This window comes from Neltuma alba, unplaced genomic scaffold, assembly GCF_004799145.2.
Source record: "Neltuma alba isolate B1F8T4 unplaced genomic scaffold, ASM479914v2 tig00006051_pilon, whole genome shotgun sequence".
NCBI classification, from domain to species: Eukaryota; Viridiplantae; Streptophyta; class Magnoliopsida; order Fabales; family Fabaceae; genus Neltuma; species Neltuma alba.
Window position 1 is genome coordinate 52,781 of NW_021634330.1, and position 14,555 is coordinate 67,335.

Genomic DNA, 14,555 nt, shown 5'->3' on the forward strand with positions numbered 1-14,555 from the left:
TATTTTACTTTAATGTGAGAAACATTATTGTTGAAACTCATGAATTTCTAATTCAAATTATAGAATCACAAGTTATATAAGTATAAAAATATTTTATTATCAAATATATATAGTTTAAAAATATCAACGCATATAATATAAATCAAATCATTATTAAAGTCCAAATTAACCGATTTTTTTAAAATTTAATTGGATAAATTATTGTCTAAAACTAAATTTAATTTTAAAATGATAATAATAACTAAATATTTGAAATATTATTAACAATGTAAAAATTAATAACATTAATATTATATAAAAAATTAAAAATAAAAAATTATAAAAGGGCTTAAAAGGGCCGGCCCGCGGCCCTCCAGAGCCAGCCCTCCAGGGCTTGTTTATCATTTTAAGAGAAAAATATCAAGCCCGGCCCTCGTAATTTCAAGGCCTAAACGGGCCGGCCCGATGGGCTCGGCCCGTTTTCCCGGCTCTATTAAGAACTAGATATAATATTATTTATGATGCATTGAACAAATTTTCTTGATATACCTATCACTCTTGTGTTATTCTTCAATCACATTTAGGAGGTATTTGGCAACTCTCAAAAATATTTTTTCATAAAACGAGACAAACTCCTTTATATATTTATCTCGTAAACCATAAAAACACTTTTGAAATCATGAATTAGTTTTTATCCAAACACCATAGTCTTCTTTTGCACGTAACTAGGTGGTGGAGAATTCAAATTTCTTTTTTTCTAAGAACGACAACGCCATAAAAATATATTAAAAAATGATATTATTCGTAAATTATAAAATGATATGTTATTTATTTCGGATTCCACATAAATGTACATTTTTATAGTATATTGAGAATAGTGATGGGGTCTTGACCAAAAAAATGGAAAGGAACGGAATGAAATAAGGGTGGTGAAGAACAAAATATTCTGAGTAAACTAGTCTAGTGATGAAGAACAAAATATTGAATAAACTAAAACGATAATGATCATGCGTAGATTTTGGTAAGAGGAGAGCAATGATTCTCAAATTTTCATTACAGGATGGACCTATCATTTCGGCATTTATAGATTATGGTCAACCAAACAAGATTAAATTGGAAAACAATGTTAAAAAATATACTTTTATTTAAATTATGGTTACGGAAGTTTTGAGAAATTATCAGGTGAAAAAAAAAGTTACGAGGAATTGAAGCAAACAAGACCCGAACCTTGTCACGGGAATTAATATTTGTCTAGAATATTTGGATAAAAATTAAACTATAATTTTAAAAATAATTTTATAATATACAAAATAAATATATAAACAGATTTATTTTGATTCGTAAAAAAATACTTTTTGCTCACTTCTCATGATGTCCAAGCGCCCTTGATACGGAGTTGTGCGGACGGTGACAGCGAAAATGTGTGACAGAACAAGATCAGCAATAGCCGTAACAAGTGACGGGGAAGAAAAACGACACCAGTAACATGTAAATATGCAACCACACCTTGTTTTTGTTCTGCCAACGTAAAAATCCATTATTAGTTATACATAAATATATGTATATTTGTATATATTACTCCTCTGGTCTTATTTACAGGACAGAGAGAAAATTTTTTTAGTATATTTATAGAGTACCGAGAAAAAAATTTATATGAACATATAATTTTACTCTTCGTTTATTATTGTGTTGACTTTGTTTAGATAAGATATAACATATATTAAATAGGGGTAAAGTTAAAAAGTTGTTAGGTTTCAAGTGAGAGTTAATGAAGTTTAATGTTTTTCTTGATCTGTGTGAAACATGTTAGAAGTAACTTATAAATATGACCAAATGAATACATAAGGGCTAAATAACTAATTTGAAGAGATTAATAAAATTAGTAAGTTAGTTAATTATAATAAATATGTCTTTTAGTTAATTATAATAAATACTCATCTGATTCTTAATATAAGACCCATTTAACTAGTTTGATTAAATTAAAAAAAGTTAAGTAAGTTAGTTAATTATAAGAAATATGACACTTTTTTTTTTAAACACCATGATCATCTTTTTTAATGCCTTCCTCTTCCTCTTCTACTTGATTATAGGTGAAGGAGTATCCATAAGGATAATTTAGAGAAAATTGATAAATATGATAAATGAGTCTTATATTTATGACCAAAATCAACTTAACAATTGGGTCATATATTAAGGACCGGATTATGATAATAACTCCTACAATCGATAAGAATATTTTAGAGAAAACATTATAAGTTTGAAAAACAAAGTGAATTGGAATCTTATATTTATGATGAAATTCAATCTCCAACTAGTTCTTATATTAAGAATTAGAGTAGTACTAATTTGGTTTAAGACTGTGAACCTCCATAATTATTAATAAGTTGATCATACTTTAATAAAATTACGCTTGATTAAAAACTCATAAGTTAATACATGCATTCATTTATTGGTTTTTCTGAATCAATAAGTCATTTGATTGGAGAGATGTGGGAAGGGTAAAGTAAAATTTCCAAGTGGGAATTTCATAGGTGGCGCGATTTTAACTGCGGTCTTCCATCTAGTTAAAATATAAACCAGATTAAAACCTAGTTTATTACTCAGGGGATAAGATTGTTATATTTTCAAATCTGAGAAAATATTCCTTTCATTATGAGATTGTTAATCAGGGGATAAGAAAGGAATATTTTCTCAGATTTGAAATTTGCTAGTTTGCCAGAATATGGAATAAGCAAAGTTTTTTAAAATATGAGAAACTCCCCCTTTATGATGTATCATCCACTTAACCTCATAATTATGGATGCCTTCATCAGTTATTGGGAGAATTACCAAGAAGTTTTAAGAAAAAAAATTAATTACAAAATAGTCTTAATAACAAGTGATTAGCCTGAATCAATTATTATTTTCTATTTTAAAACTTGTCATTACCTACTTTTTACTTGTCAATAAACTGTAGAGTGATTAAATATCTTCCTTAAAACCTGATTATAATTGTCTCAGTTAATTTTTAAAACAACCATTGTTACAAAAATTATCATTTAAGATTGATAATTTCAGAAATCAAATGACTAGAAGTATAGTTTTTAAAATTAAAAGACAAAATTAAACTTTATAAAATTAAAGGATCAAATATATACTTTTACTATTTCCAATATTTGCTGTGTTTTTTCAAACTTACCCTTACAAACTACAAAATAAGTTTTAATTAAAAGAAAAAAATTGTCTTTAACAGTGAGAAATATGGCAAATATTTTGAAAAATCATAAAAATTGAAATAAATAATCCTTTATTAATTTTTTAGAGAAGTAAACCTTTTTAAAAGTTGAATAAAAATTAAGCCAAGGTTTAAAACTACTAGACTATCATCCAATAATGAATTTTTAACTTCTTTTGGTCGTAGTTTGGGCGAAGCTACCTTGGCATTTGGCGCCCAAAACGTAATAGGATAAAAAGGCGGATTCCAATATTAAAGGCAGGGTAAATGCATTTGAAAATTTGCTTTTTGAGGGAGGCCAGGGACCATAGCAAAATGCGAAATTAATAGCCAAGTCTCACTGTGACGTGGAGAGATCAACTTAAACTTGAAAAATTAGCCCAAATTCTACAAGAAGCTAGACATCCTAAAAAAAGTAAAAATTCTTTATTACTTTTTACTTGCCAATTTTTATAATTATTTATCAATTCTTGAATCAGCATACATTTTTAGATATTATGTTAGATTATATTGATACTCGAAAAGTATATTTGCAGTGCATGGATTTTTTTTTAATAAAAGCTGAAAAGATAAATATGAAACTCATAAAGTCATACAATACATACATTGAAGTCGTAATTACGGATTTTTTAAAAAAAATTTGATAAACTTTTTTTTGCCATCTTCTCCATTTGTAATAATTAAGCATAAAAATGGACAAAAATTAAGATATTTAAAAAAAAATGTTAAACATGTATGGTGCAACATCAATAACATTAACATTACTAAGTTACAAAAAAATAATCTAAAATGTTACATTTTCTTTGCCCATTCTAAATTTTAAAATACTAGCAATTCATTGAAATATTTCTTTTTTAATTCAACGTGCAACGAAACGTAAGATCAAGATGTACATTAATACAACATTCCAAATGGGGAAAGGAGAATATAAATTAAATTCACCATACAGGAAATATTCTAAATGTGGAAAAGAGAATTAATGAAGAGATAAATTAAATTCACCATATGGGACACACATTAACGTGACTTTTACAAAATGAATGATTTAGGCATGTGTGTCACAAAGAAAGCCCTAATTTAACATTGTCTTATATCGATTAAAATTCATTTTTCGGACTCCAAATGGAAATTGCTTCGTTCCCTCCTTGCTAATTAGTTGCTTTGTCTGTGGTCGGAGCTCATGAAGTTGCCTGTCTTGTTGTAGCTCCTCTTGAGTCGTACAATTTCAGCTTCTTCACAGGATTCCTTCACGAAACCGGCGATTTCTGTTTTATTTTATTATTTGGCGAACTTCAATCTGTGTGCGGTGGTATATGGACAGACATAGAAGACGCGCTTACCATCTCTTTTGTATCATTCTGCATACTGGGTTCACCCACTGAGAATTCGAGTTTGGAATGGCTTTCGGGTTGGACTCCCATGATGTCTCCGCCTTCAAATTCTTGTTGGTCATGGCGGTATTGTACGGTCTCTTGTCGATGCTTGCTTATTCTGTCACTCATATGAAGTTTATTAAGCCACTTGAATTGGACGCGCCTGTCGATCGCTTTTCGGAAGCCAGAGCCATCGAACATGTACGAGTCTTGTCGAAAGAGATCGATGGTCGTCAAGTAAGCCAACAGTTCTATATCTCCTTTCTTTTGTGCTGAATGCTGAGAGTGTGGGCGAAGAAGTCTTCTTTTCTTGGGCACATGGGAATCAAGATACAGGGGATTTGAACGACTTTATTTCTTTGAATTTCTGCTGTTTACTTCGTTAAGATAAGTAGGGTATAAAGGAAAACTTAGCGCTGGTCTTGATCGTTTATCATGAATCATTTTCGAGGAGGTCAAACTTGAAACGAAGTAGCATGTGGGATATAGAATATTTTTTTACATCTCTGTTGGCATCAATATAAAGTTACAGTGACCGACTTCTCGGGCAGATTAAATCTGGCTTGTTCCTAATGTCCGTGCTATTTGAGTGTTGACTGTTTGATGCATTAATTGTAGGAAGGACGTCCTGGATTGAGGAAAGCTGCTGAATATATCAAGGGTCAGTTGGAAGTAATAAAGGAGCGAGCTAGTTCCAGTGTCAGGTTGTGAACTGGTGACGCTACGCTACTTTGATGTTGAAGTTTTCTTTTAAACTTTATCTTGCCATCTGTTTCTCTCTCTCTTTTGCCTTTTCCCATGTGTTGCTCGGCAGACTTCAATCTTCAATTTGAAGACAATATATGTTCTTTTCCCCCCATCTTTCACAATTGAATGTTCACTGTTGTTTCCATAATCTTTCACTTGCAGAATTGAGATTGAGGAAACCACTGTAAATGGCTCCTTTACTATGATTTTTTTGCGGCACGGCATAGCTCTGGGTTACAGGAACCATACAAATATTATTATGAGGTATCCTGGCATTTGATTTGTTATTTATATAGGACCTTGAATTCTATGCATTTGGTAAGCAGGACTTTACCTCTATTACACGTGCTATAACCAATGTTGTTTTGTTCCAATTATTTCCTCAATCCTTTTGGAATATTTATTTGTGAATGATAACTTTCCTCACATAAAGAACTTTGTTATTTAATCCTTGAAGTAGATCGCGGTGTGTATGTGGGAAAGTCAAAACCTTTTCTTACCCCAAGAGACTATATATATGGTATGAAGAAGAATGTAGATAGGTGTTGGAAGAAGAAGAAAAAAGATAGAAAGATTTAGATAGGCAGGTAGATAGGTAGAGGACAGAAAGGTGGAGAGAGAGAGAGAGGCCATAGAAGGAAGAATGAAACTTCAATATAGCATTAACTTTAACAATCCTCATTAAGCCAACAATCCCTCCTCCCTTTTATAGCAACAGGCTAATAGCTACTTCATAACTAACCAACAATAATTAACTTTCATTCCGTACAACAATGATCACATCAATATATTTGACAAATTGTTTGTTACCTTTTACGTTGTGCTATTTGGTTTTTCTGTATTGTATATGGACCTAATAATACAGTATTTGTGTTACATGGGTTTCTGTTTCAATTTGCAACAGGATATCATCTAAAGATTCGAAAGACACTGATCCATCAGTTTTAGTGAATGGGCATTTTGATAGTCCGCTTGGTTCCCCAGGCGCTGGAGATTGTGGTTCATGTGTTGGTAGGTATTGACTACATTAGAATCTTAATTGAATAGAAGGGCTGTATCCGCACATCCTTACTCAACCACACTAAGTGTTTTGTATTTATTTATTCTCATTCAGCATCAATGCTGGAATTGGCAAGACTAATTGTGGACTCTGGTTGGGCTCCAACCCGCCCTGTTATTTTCCTCTTCAATGGTGCTGAGGAACTCTTCATGTTGGTAAGACATTATACTAATATAAGTTCCATATTGAAATTACAATTCATTGTCATTATTTTTATCATTTCGAGTTTCTTCTTGCTTCTTAGTTCTCAATTATATTGTTATCTTGTGTTCAATGGATGCAGAAGCATGACATTTAAAAGTTAAATGCTTATAACTTCATCAAATGACTAAGCACGGCCATAAAATAGTGATGATATTATGGCTAGTTGAAAAGTGATATTTATAATTTGCTTGGTCTTGTATTGATTGAAAAGTATGACATGTTGAGGAGGGGATAGAATCTTTTGCTGTTTATAACATAAGACTTGGTTTGGAACACTGCATAAGCTTAGCTAGAAGTTGTCGATCTCTTACAACATCACAAAGCTTTATTTTCATCATATGCGCATCAAAATTTTCATATTTAGATTGTCTAGTAATCAGTATCGTCTCATATGGATAACTTTTACATATCCCTTTTCTTCATCTCCCTTTCTCTGCTCTTCAAAACACACAAAGGCTCTCATGAGTCCTGACATGGGAAGACATGTCTCTGAGGGTAAATTTTATTGGTCTCTACCATATTGGAGCTAATCAAATATCATTTTAATGTTGATTTTAAAGGGTGCACATGGGTTCATGAAGACACATAAGTGGCACGATACAATTGGAGCTGTTATAAATGTGGAGGCATCTGGGACTGGAGGACCTGGTAAGATGTATTCCAAATTTCCATTCCAGTATTATGCAATTTTTTTAAATCAGATTTGTAAAAACCATTCCTCAACAATTTCCCAAGTCTTTAAGTTTATCAGCTCTTTACATGTTACCGTTCGTGGCGTTTGAATTATTGATCTGTAAACCTTTTTTGGGTCCTTCACTGACGCCTGACACTCGGCATTACAAACATGAGAGGGTATATTTGGACTAATTCTCTTTTTTAGAGGGAAATATTTGTCTACGTATTTTCTATACATTCACAGTGTGGTATTTAAGAATCTTAAGTGAATAATGTTAAAATTTGAATGGGGATTTTCTATATCAACATGCAGATTTAGTTTGCCAATCTGGACCTAGTTCTTGGCCGTCTAATGTCTATGCTGAAGCAGCAATATACCCTATGGCTAATAGTGCAGCGCAGGTTTTCCCTAGCTCCTCTACCTCACTCTATATGTTTCTGATTCCAACATTTGTGCTGTCAAGTCATGCATTTGTGTGTTAGTTCCCCCCCCCCCCAATTTATGTTTCCTTTTAAACAATTCAAACATGAATTATTTTTATCAATATGCAGGATGTTTTTCCTGTTATTCCTGGAGATACAGATTACCGGATATTTTCCCAAGACTATGGGAATATTCCTGGGCTTGACATCATCTTTCTTCTTGGTGGTTATTATTACCATACCTCATACGATACAATAGAGAGATTACTGTACGCATCTTATCCACTCTTTTGATTTAGATATTCGAATGACATTTTGTATTAAGTTGCTTCCACCTCATACTTGGTGGTTTCCTATGTCTCCAGACCTGGAAGCATCCAAGCGCGTGGTGACAATTTGTTCAGCATTATCAAAGCTTTTGTTAAGTCCTCTAAGCTAAGAAATATCTATCAACCAAATTCTAGTGAAGTTACTGCAAGCACATATGAAGATGAGCGGGCAGTTTTCTTTGACTATCTTTCATGGTTCATGGTACACATTATTTGCTCATCAAATAATATACCTGGCAATATAATCGTCAGTGATGTCTCATTTTGCTCTTCTGTTCCTTTGTGTTTTAATCGTGGACCTTCAGATATTCTATTCCAGAAAAGTAGCTTTGATTCTTCACAGTGTTCCTGTCTTCATCTTCCTTATCTTGCCTTTCTTCCTGACACGTAGTCGGTCACGCCCATGGTCAGCAACGTCTTGTGATTTTATTAAAGGTAAATGTTCACTGCTGATTCATATATAGTGTTGGGCACTTCTTGTTTCTGTTTATATGTAAGTGTTCTTATGTGTCTCCTTATATCTACTGGTGCTTTTGAATCTGTACTCTAGGATTATTGAGGCAATTACGTGTTGATCATTTTGCATAACATTTTCAATTTGATGATTTTGCAGGATTTCTAATTCATACTGTAGGGATTATATTGGGGATTGTTGTTCCCATCATATTTTCTTTAATTAAAGTTCAGTTCTCTTCTCAGACAATGAATTGGTAGGTTCGTTTCTGGTTAGTGGGTCCTCATTCAATGCAATTCAATTTGGAAGATTCAGATTTAGAGTTATTAATCTGTAGTTTTTTTAAAATGATAAATTTATTTTTTTAAAAGTGATAGTTGCTTTAAATTTTACATCTATAAAAATACAAGTTATTTTAAATATAAATAATAAAATAAGATTAAATCTGGATAGTCTAAATACAATTTGAAGCATGGAATGTGATTCCCTTGTTGAACACCTTCATGTTTCCGAACTTCTTTTGTTTTGGACTTTTGGTTGATAAGTAACAGTTTTCATAAACATTTCCCCCTTTTGGTGATAAACTACCTCCCAACCTCGCTTTCAAAATTTTGTGCTACGTTTTTGTGATAGTGGAGGCTGCAATGTTAAACTTTGACTTCACTATTTAAATTTTGCTGAAGGATCAAAATAATATGATGAAGTAACTGGAAACTCCACCATATTAATGATTGATCTACTCTTAGTTTTTGGCAATAACTTTTTAGAATCTCTCGTTGTAGAGTACTTTATGATGATGAATAGCTTTCAAGGACATTGTGACTCAAATAGGATTAAACACTGGTTTTCATCCATGCTTTTTTAACAAACTGGTAAAATGCAGGTTTGCACGTCCGTACTTGGCTTTCATGATGTATATACCCGGTTCACTTATTGGTCTTTTAATTCCCAAAATAGTTTGGAGACACTTTCCCCTAACTCAAGGAAATTTAGTTGCCAAGGCGGCAAAAGAGGTAAATGGTGTATTGAATTTTTTCAACCAAATTTTGAAGGATGACGTGTCTATTGTGTTCAGAATTGTTTTTTTTTTAAATTTTTATTTGTAAATAAACCTGTTGAGTGTAGACTATATTTTACTCATACCTTTTTATCGGTGATTTTTTTTTTTTTTGGGTGGGTGTGCATGTGTGCTACAGGCACTTTGTCTTATGACAGTGACATTCATTTCCCCCCAATATTGATGCATATCAATGCTTCAGGCAAATTAATGCAGTTTGAATATGTGGGCAGATGCCCCTTAGGCTAAGCAATTTTACCTTGTCTGTATCTTTTTGTGTGGGTTCTTCTACAAACTTTTTTCTGAGTTGTTGAGCTCAATTCAGTTATTTCCTTACTGTCAGGGGGAAAAAAATCAAGTTCAACTATCTACCTTATTCCTTGGTGTGCAAACTTGTCTATTTGAGCTTGAAATTTCTTCTGAACATTTTTGCTAATGAAATATATTGTTGGAAAAATAGGCATACAACTTTGAATTAATTGAGAGCTGTATTTGTTCTATTGTTTTTGGTTGATGATTTCAGTTTGTCTTGGTGATGTGAGTTGCAGGCATTATCTGACGAAGGATGGTTCTGGGGAGCATTTGGATTTTATGCTATATTAACTGTGGTACGTAAAATTGGCATCAATTCAAACATTTTGGTCTTATAACTGGATAACATTTTCTCTTCATTTTCTTTTGTATGGCTTAACAAGTTTCTTAAAAACAGGCTTACCTTGGAGCTGGATTGAGTGGAGGTTTCTTAACTTTTGTGACATCAACTTTCATGCTTCCTGCATGGATATCGTTCTGCTTATCAGTGAAATCTTATGGACGCCAATCTCTCAGGTTACTTGTGAATTTTTCTGCTATTTGTAACTAGTCTCTTTTGCAACTTTTGTACAACTAAATTCTCATATCTTGCTTCACCTTTTGTCATGGAGGTTTGCTTTAATTCCATTCCAGTACAAAAGTTTGACTGCCTTCTTCCCACCCTGGATTTCTTTGTTGTTTATCTAATCATTTTTTATATGTTTATCTCTTCTTACAGCAGCTACTTGTACTTTCTGATCACTTTTCATTTTCCATTTTTTCCAGGTCAACAATGTTTTACATGATACCTCTGGTTCCATGCCTTGCATATTCTGTTTATTTTGGCGGCTTTTTCTCTGAGTTTGTAATTGAAAAGATGGGAATGATGGGTGCTCTTCCTCTGCCCTGGGGTAATTCCTGAAATTATATGTCATCCTGAGATACTAACATGCAACATGAGCATGTTCACATGTCAAATTTTAGATATACACACAAAACAAAAAACAAAACAAAAAGGCTTTTATCTAGTGATGCTAAAAACTGAACCAAATTTATCTATATTATGGGTATTGAGAACAAGACATTAAATAATATTATTCATGTTCCACCAAAGACAATGAGGCATGAATTGTTATCATCTCCTCATCCTATGCATGTTTGACAAGTCAGCAGCATGTCATGGCAGTCTGGTATCTGACAACATATTCTTTACTTTATAGTATCCAAGTCTTCTGTCCAATATTCCCAAGGTGTTATGTAAGTTGGGCTTCGGGCTATTTTTAAAAATATTTCTTAATCATAGGAATCCAGTTGTTTGTATTTCTTAATGTTGACATATAATACATATTGTATGTGCTTATATATTCTCCTACGGGTGCATGCATAAAGATGTATCAGTATTTATGTATTGAACCAAATGAATGTATGTTGGTGTGTTGTCTTACTTGAGGTGGTTTTTCTTTGAACCCGTGAGCAAGACATTATCCAGATCTTTTAGAGAACTAAAATTTCTGCTTTCATAAGAAAAAATGCTTGCTCTTGATCTTTTCTATACTTTTATTGCAGGGAAATACGTGCCTGACCTTGTTGTAGCTGCACTAATTGGAATCGTAACTGGTTCGTGCTTGGGCCCTCTAATGCCTATTTGTGGCCATTGGCTGGCCAGAAAATCAATCTTGCAATTTTTGCTGCATCTTAGCGTGGTTGCCTTGGCATTGTCATCTCAATTCTTTCCTTACAGCGTTTCTGCACCTAAGAGGGTTGTTTTCCAACATACTTTTCATACTGCAGGTATATGCAGCTGGCAAATCTCTCATTTTTTTCCTTCTGTCTTTTAAAATATTCCAATTGTGTAGAGCATAATAACGCTGTGTGATTTATGTAGCAAAACCTACCTTGTTAGACAAGGCTTGTTGTTGTTTAAAGCATTCTAACCTTTTTTTTTTTTTTCCCCTTTTGTGGTGTGGCAGGCTCAAGTGAGATTGCGGAAGCCACTTATGATTTTTCTGTGGTGGATTCCAATTCTTTACTTTTCCTTTTCAGACATGCGCCTGAAGTAGCGAGGGAGTTGGAAGTTCCTTCTGAGTTTTCATTTCAATCTGCCATGATGTCTAAACGCCAAAATTGGATGGCAAGTTTCTTCGTTATTGTTTTTTTTTTTTTATTTTTAATTATGCATATTTGATTACTGGGTTTTTTAAATTCCCTTGAGAACATAGGGAGAGTGAAAGAAGACTATTAACCTGGTGTAATTAGTTCCGACCGCCTATATAAAATGTTGTTCTAGGGCAAGCCAGAAATTTCCTCTTTTTTTTTTTTTTTTTGGGGGGGGGGGAATCTGGAGGCAGTTCAACTTTCTGGAATTGCATGTCATTTTACTGAAGAGCGTATTAAGATTCTTAAAGGAAGATTTTCTTTTACTCATTCAATCCTTAATGTAAGACCTAATTAACTAATTTGATTAGATTAATGATGTCAGTTAAATTAGTTAATATGATATATATATATTTTTAAAACACTTTAAACATTCCTCAATTCCCTCCCTCCCTCCCTCCCTCCTCGACTTGATTATTGTTGGAGAAACATTAATAGGGTTAATTTGGGAAAAAACTGATAAACATGTGAAATAAATCCTATATATAGGAATATCATCAACTTCCTAATTAGATCCTACATTAAGGACTGGAGGAGTATCATTATTTTAACAAATACTTGATTGTTTACGTTAGTAACAGAACTCTGAAGGGGCTCCCTTCAGCGGACTGTTGATTAGTCAGTATTTGTCATCATTCCTTCACCTGACTTTTAGAATTATGTTTTTATCATATATTAAAACCACCGTTATTTTATTCTTTTCTTTTTGATAGTGATATTTTCCTCGGGCTAGTGTGTTAATGGTGTGGCAATTTTGTTGCAGGTGATCTTTCCTGTTTCTTTTCTCTTTTCAAATAGCCTGAAGTTCCCTGCTAAAGGGGATGATATATTGGAGAAGTATGAATTTTCCCCAAGTTGTCTGTTCAGAAGTCTTATTCTAACTCTACAAAGGGACTGAAGAGAGTTTACTTGGAGCTTTCTTTAGGGTGAGTGGAGTATGTTAATTACTTCTGTGAAGTTAAAACCGCAGACGCACAATTTTTTTAGTGTTCTGTGTGCTTTCCTGTTGTTTTCTTTCTTAGTGCGTTTACTTAAAAATCATTCTGGTAAAAAAAAAGTAATGAAAATCATTATGATGATTTCTCAATCGCATGAGAACATACATGTTGTGGTTGTTAATATAGAATAAAATCAATAGCTTAGAAGTACTAATTATATCAAGGGTATACTGTTGGTTGGATTATTGGTCTCCTTTTTATTTCTTTGTTGGGTGATCCTCCTGAGCTAGTGCTTGTTACCTGGGATATACTTTCTTGTTCTTATTGGGAAATAAGCTGTGATCGTCTTCTGGGTTTGGAATCCATTTCTGGATTGGTTTCGGGCACAAAAAGAAGAAAAAAAATTGAAGTTGAAAGATTAATGCATGATCATCTTCTTCAGCAATCACAGGATAAGGGTACGTGTTTGGATGAGACAAAATGGAGGGGAACGAAAAGAAAGGGAAAGCTTTATTGAAATCTTCCTCTTGTCTGGGAGGCAATTAGGGAGGGGAGGATAATAAACGATTTTCAGATTATACCTCCAAACCTAAATACATCCAAAGCTGCCTTCTTTTATGTTATAAAGTCCTCTGATACAGATTTTGGTCGAGAAAGTTCTCTCAGACAAGGGAAAGGAAATTTATTTTTTAACTGTTCCTTCACTGCACTCCCTTTTTCTTGGTGGAGATGGTTTTTTTCTGAAACCAGTGAATGTCTTGCTAGCCATGTTCTCGCTGCACTTCTATTATCCTAATCTAACAGCTGGCTGTTCATTGTACCTTTTGAATCGAAATGGTTCCAAGGAAAAAGTTTCATGGATAGACCCCTGAGGTCTTTCCATACCTACCATACCTACATTAGCCTAGGATTTATGCATCTGACTGGATCTATCTTCCTTCCAGCTCCTTAGAAGAGGTCTGGGTTGCTGTTCTCAATATAACTGGTCCTTTATCCAGTTGGTCATTTGCTGATAATGTTCTTCCAGGTATGAAAAATTGTACTACTTCCTCCACTTTGGTTTTGATTTGATAATGTCTTTTCATTGTATAACATATAGTCTACAAAAATTCACAGTAACCGAAACAACTGATAGCGGTCCACCTTCATATATATTGCGACTTAGCGGAGCCAGCGACGAGGATTGGAACTTCTGGTTAGAGGTAGGATTTGATGCTGCTTCTTAATTTTAAGTAGTAGAGTTTGATGCTTCAATAAGTCCCTTGGATGGCATTTGATACTTGATCATGCTGATTTCAATTTGACAAGCCTCAGGATAAAACTCACATTGCTTAACTTGTATCTTGGTAATATCAGGCTAATAACTCTCAAGCATTAAGAGTGGACCTTGCCGTATTAGACCAAAAACTGGCTGAACCAGCAAAGAAATTGAAGGGTCTTTTCCCAGAGTGGGTTGATGTTCTTGCCTATTCCAGTTTTTTGTCAAGTTATATATTTTAATTCTTTAATATTTAGGCAAGCCCTATATCATTATGTGTACTATTGGCATCAGAGCTGTTTGGAGATCAGCTTTGTATACGGTGATGAATCATAATCTTGTAAAGGGTACGAATTGTGAAATTCACCCGTTTGCCCTTACTCTGTTCCAACTTACGTT

At 33.4% G+C, this 14,555-nt stretch overlaps 1 protein-coding gene across 1 annotated transcript; it reads left to right on the forward strand.

Annotated features, from left to right (window-relative positions):
* The first annotated feature begins 4,322 nt into the window (after positions 1 to 4,322).
* LOC114749446 (endoplasmic reticulum metallopeptidase 1-like) lies at positions 4,323 to 14,551 on the forward strand. Its single transcript, XM_028937948.1, is given in 22 exon segments — positions 4,323 to 4,803; positions 5,185 to 5,270; positions 5,476 to 5,577; positions 6,218 to 6,324; positions 6,428 to 6,528; positions 7,138 to 7,225; positions 7,566 to 7,654; positions 7,805 to 7,944; positions 8,041 to 8,206; positions 8,310 to 8,439; positions 8,618 to 8,714; positions 9,342 to 9,471; positions 10,064 to 10,123; positions 10,225 to 10,343; positions 10,593 to 10,717; positions 11,373 to 11,597; positions 11,777 to 11,937; positions 12,724 to 12,802; positions 12,805 to 12,886; positions 13,843 to 13,925; positions 14,015 to 14,100; positions 14,255 to 14,551. Coding segments are annotated over 22 exon segments (2,613 nt in total). The 5' UTR covers positions 4,323 to 4,590; the 3' UTR covers positions 14,399 to 14,551.
* Positions 14,552 to 14,555: the final 4 nt, after the last annotated feature.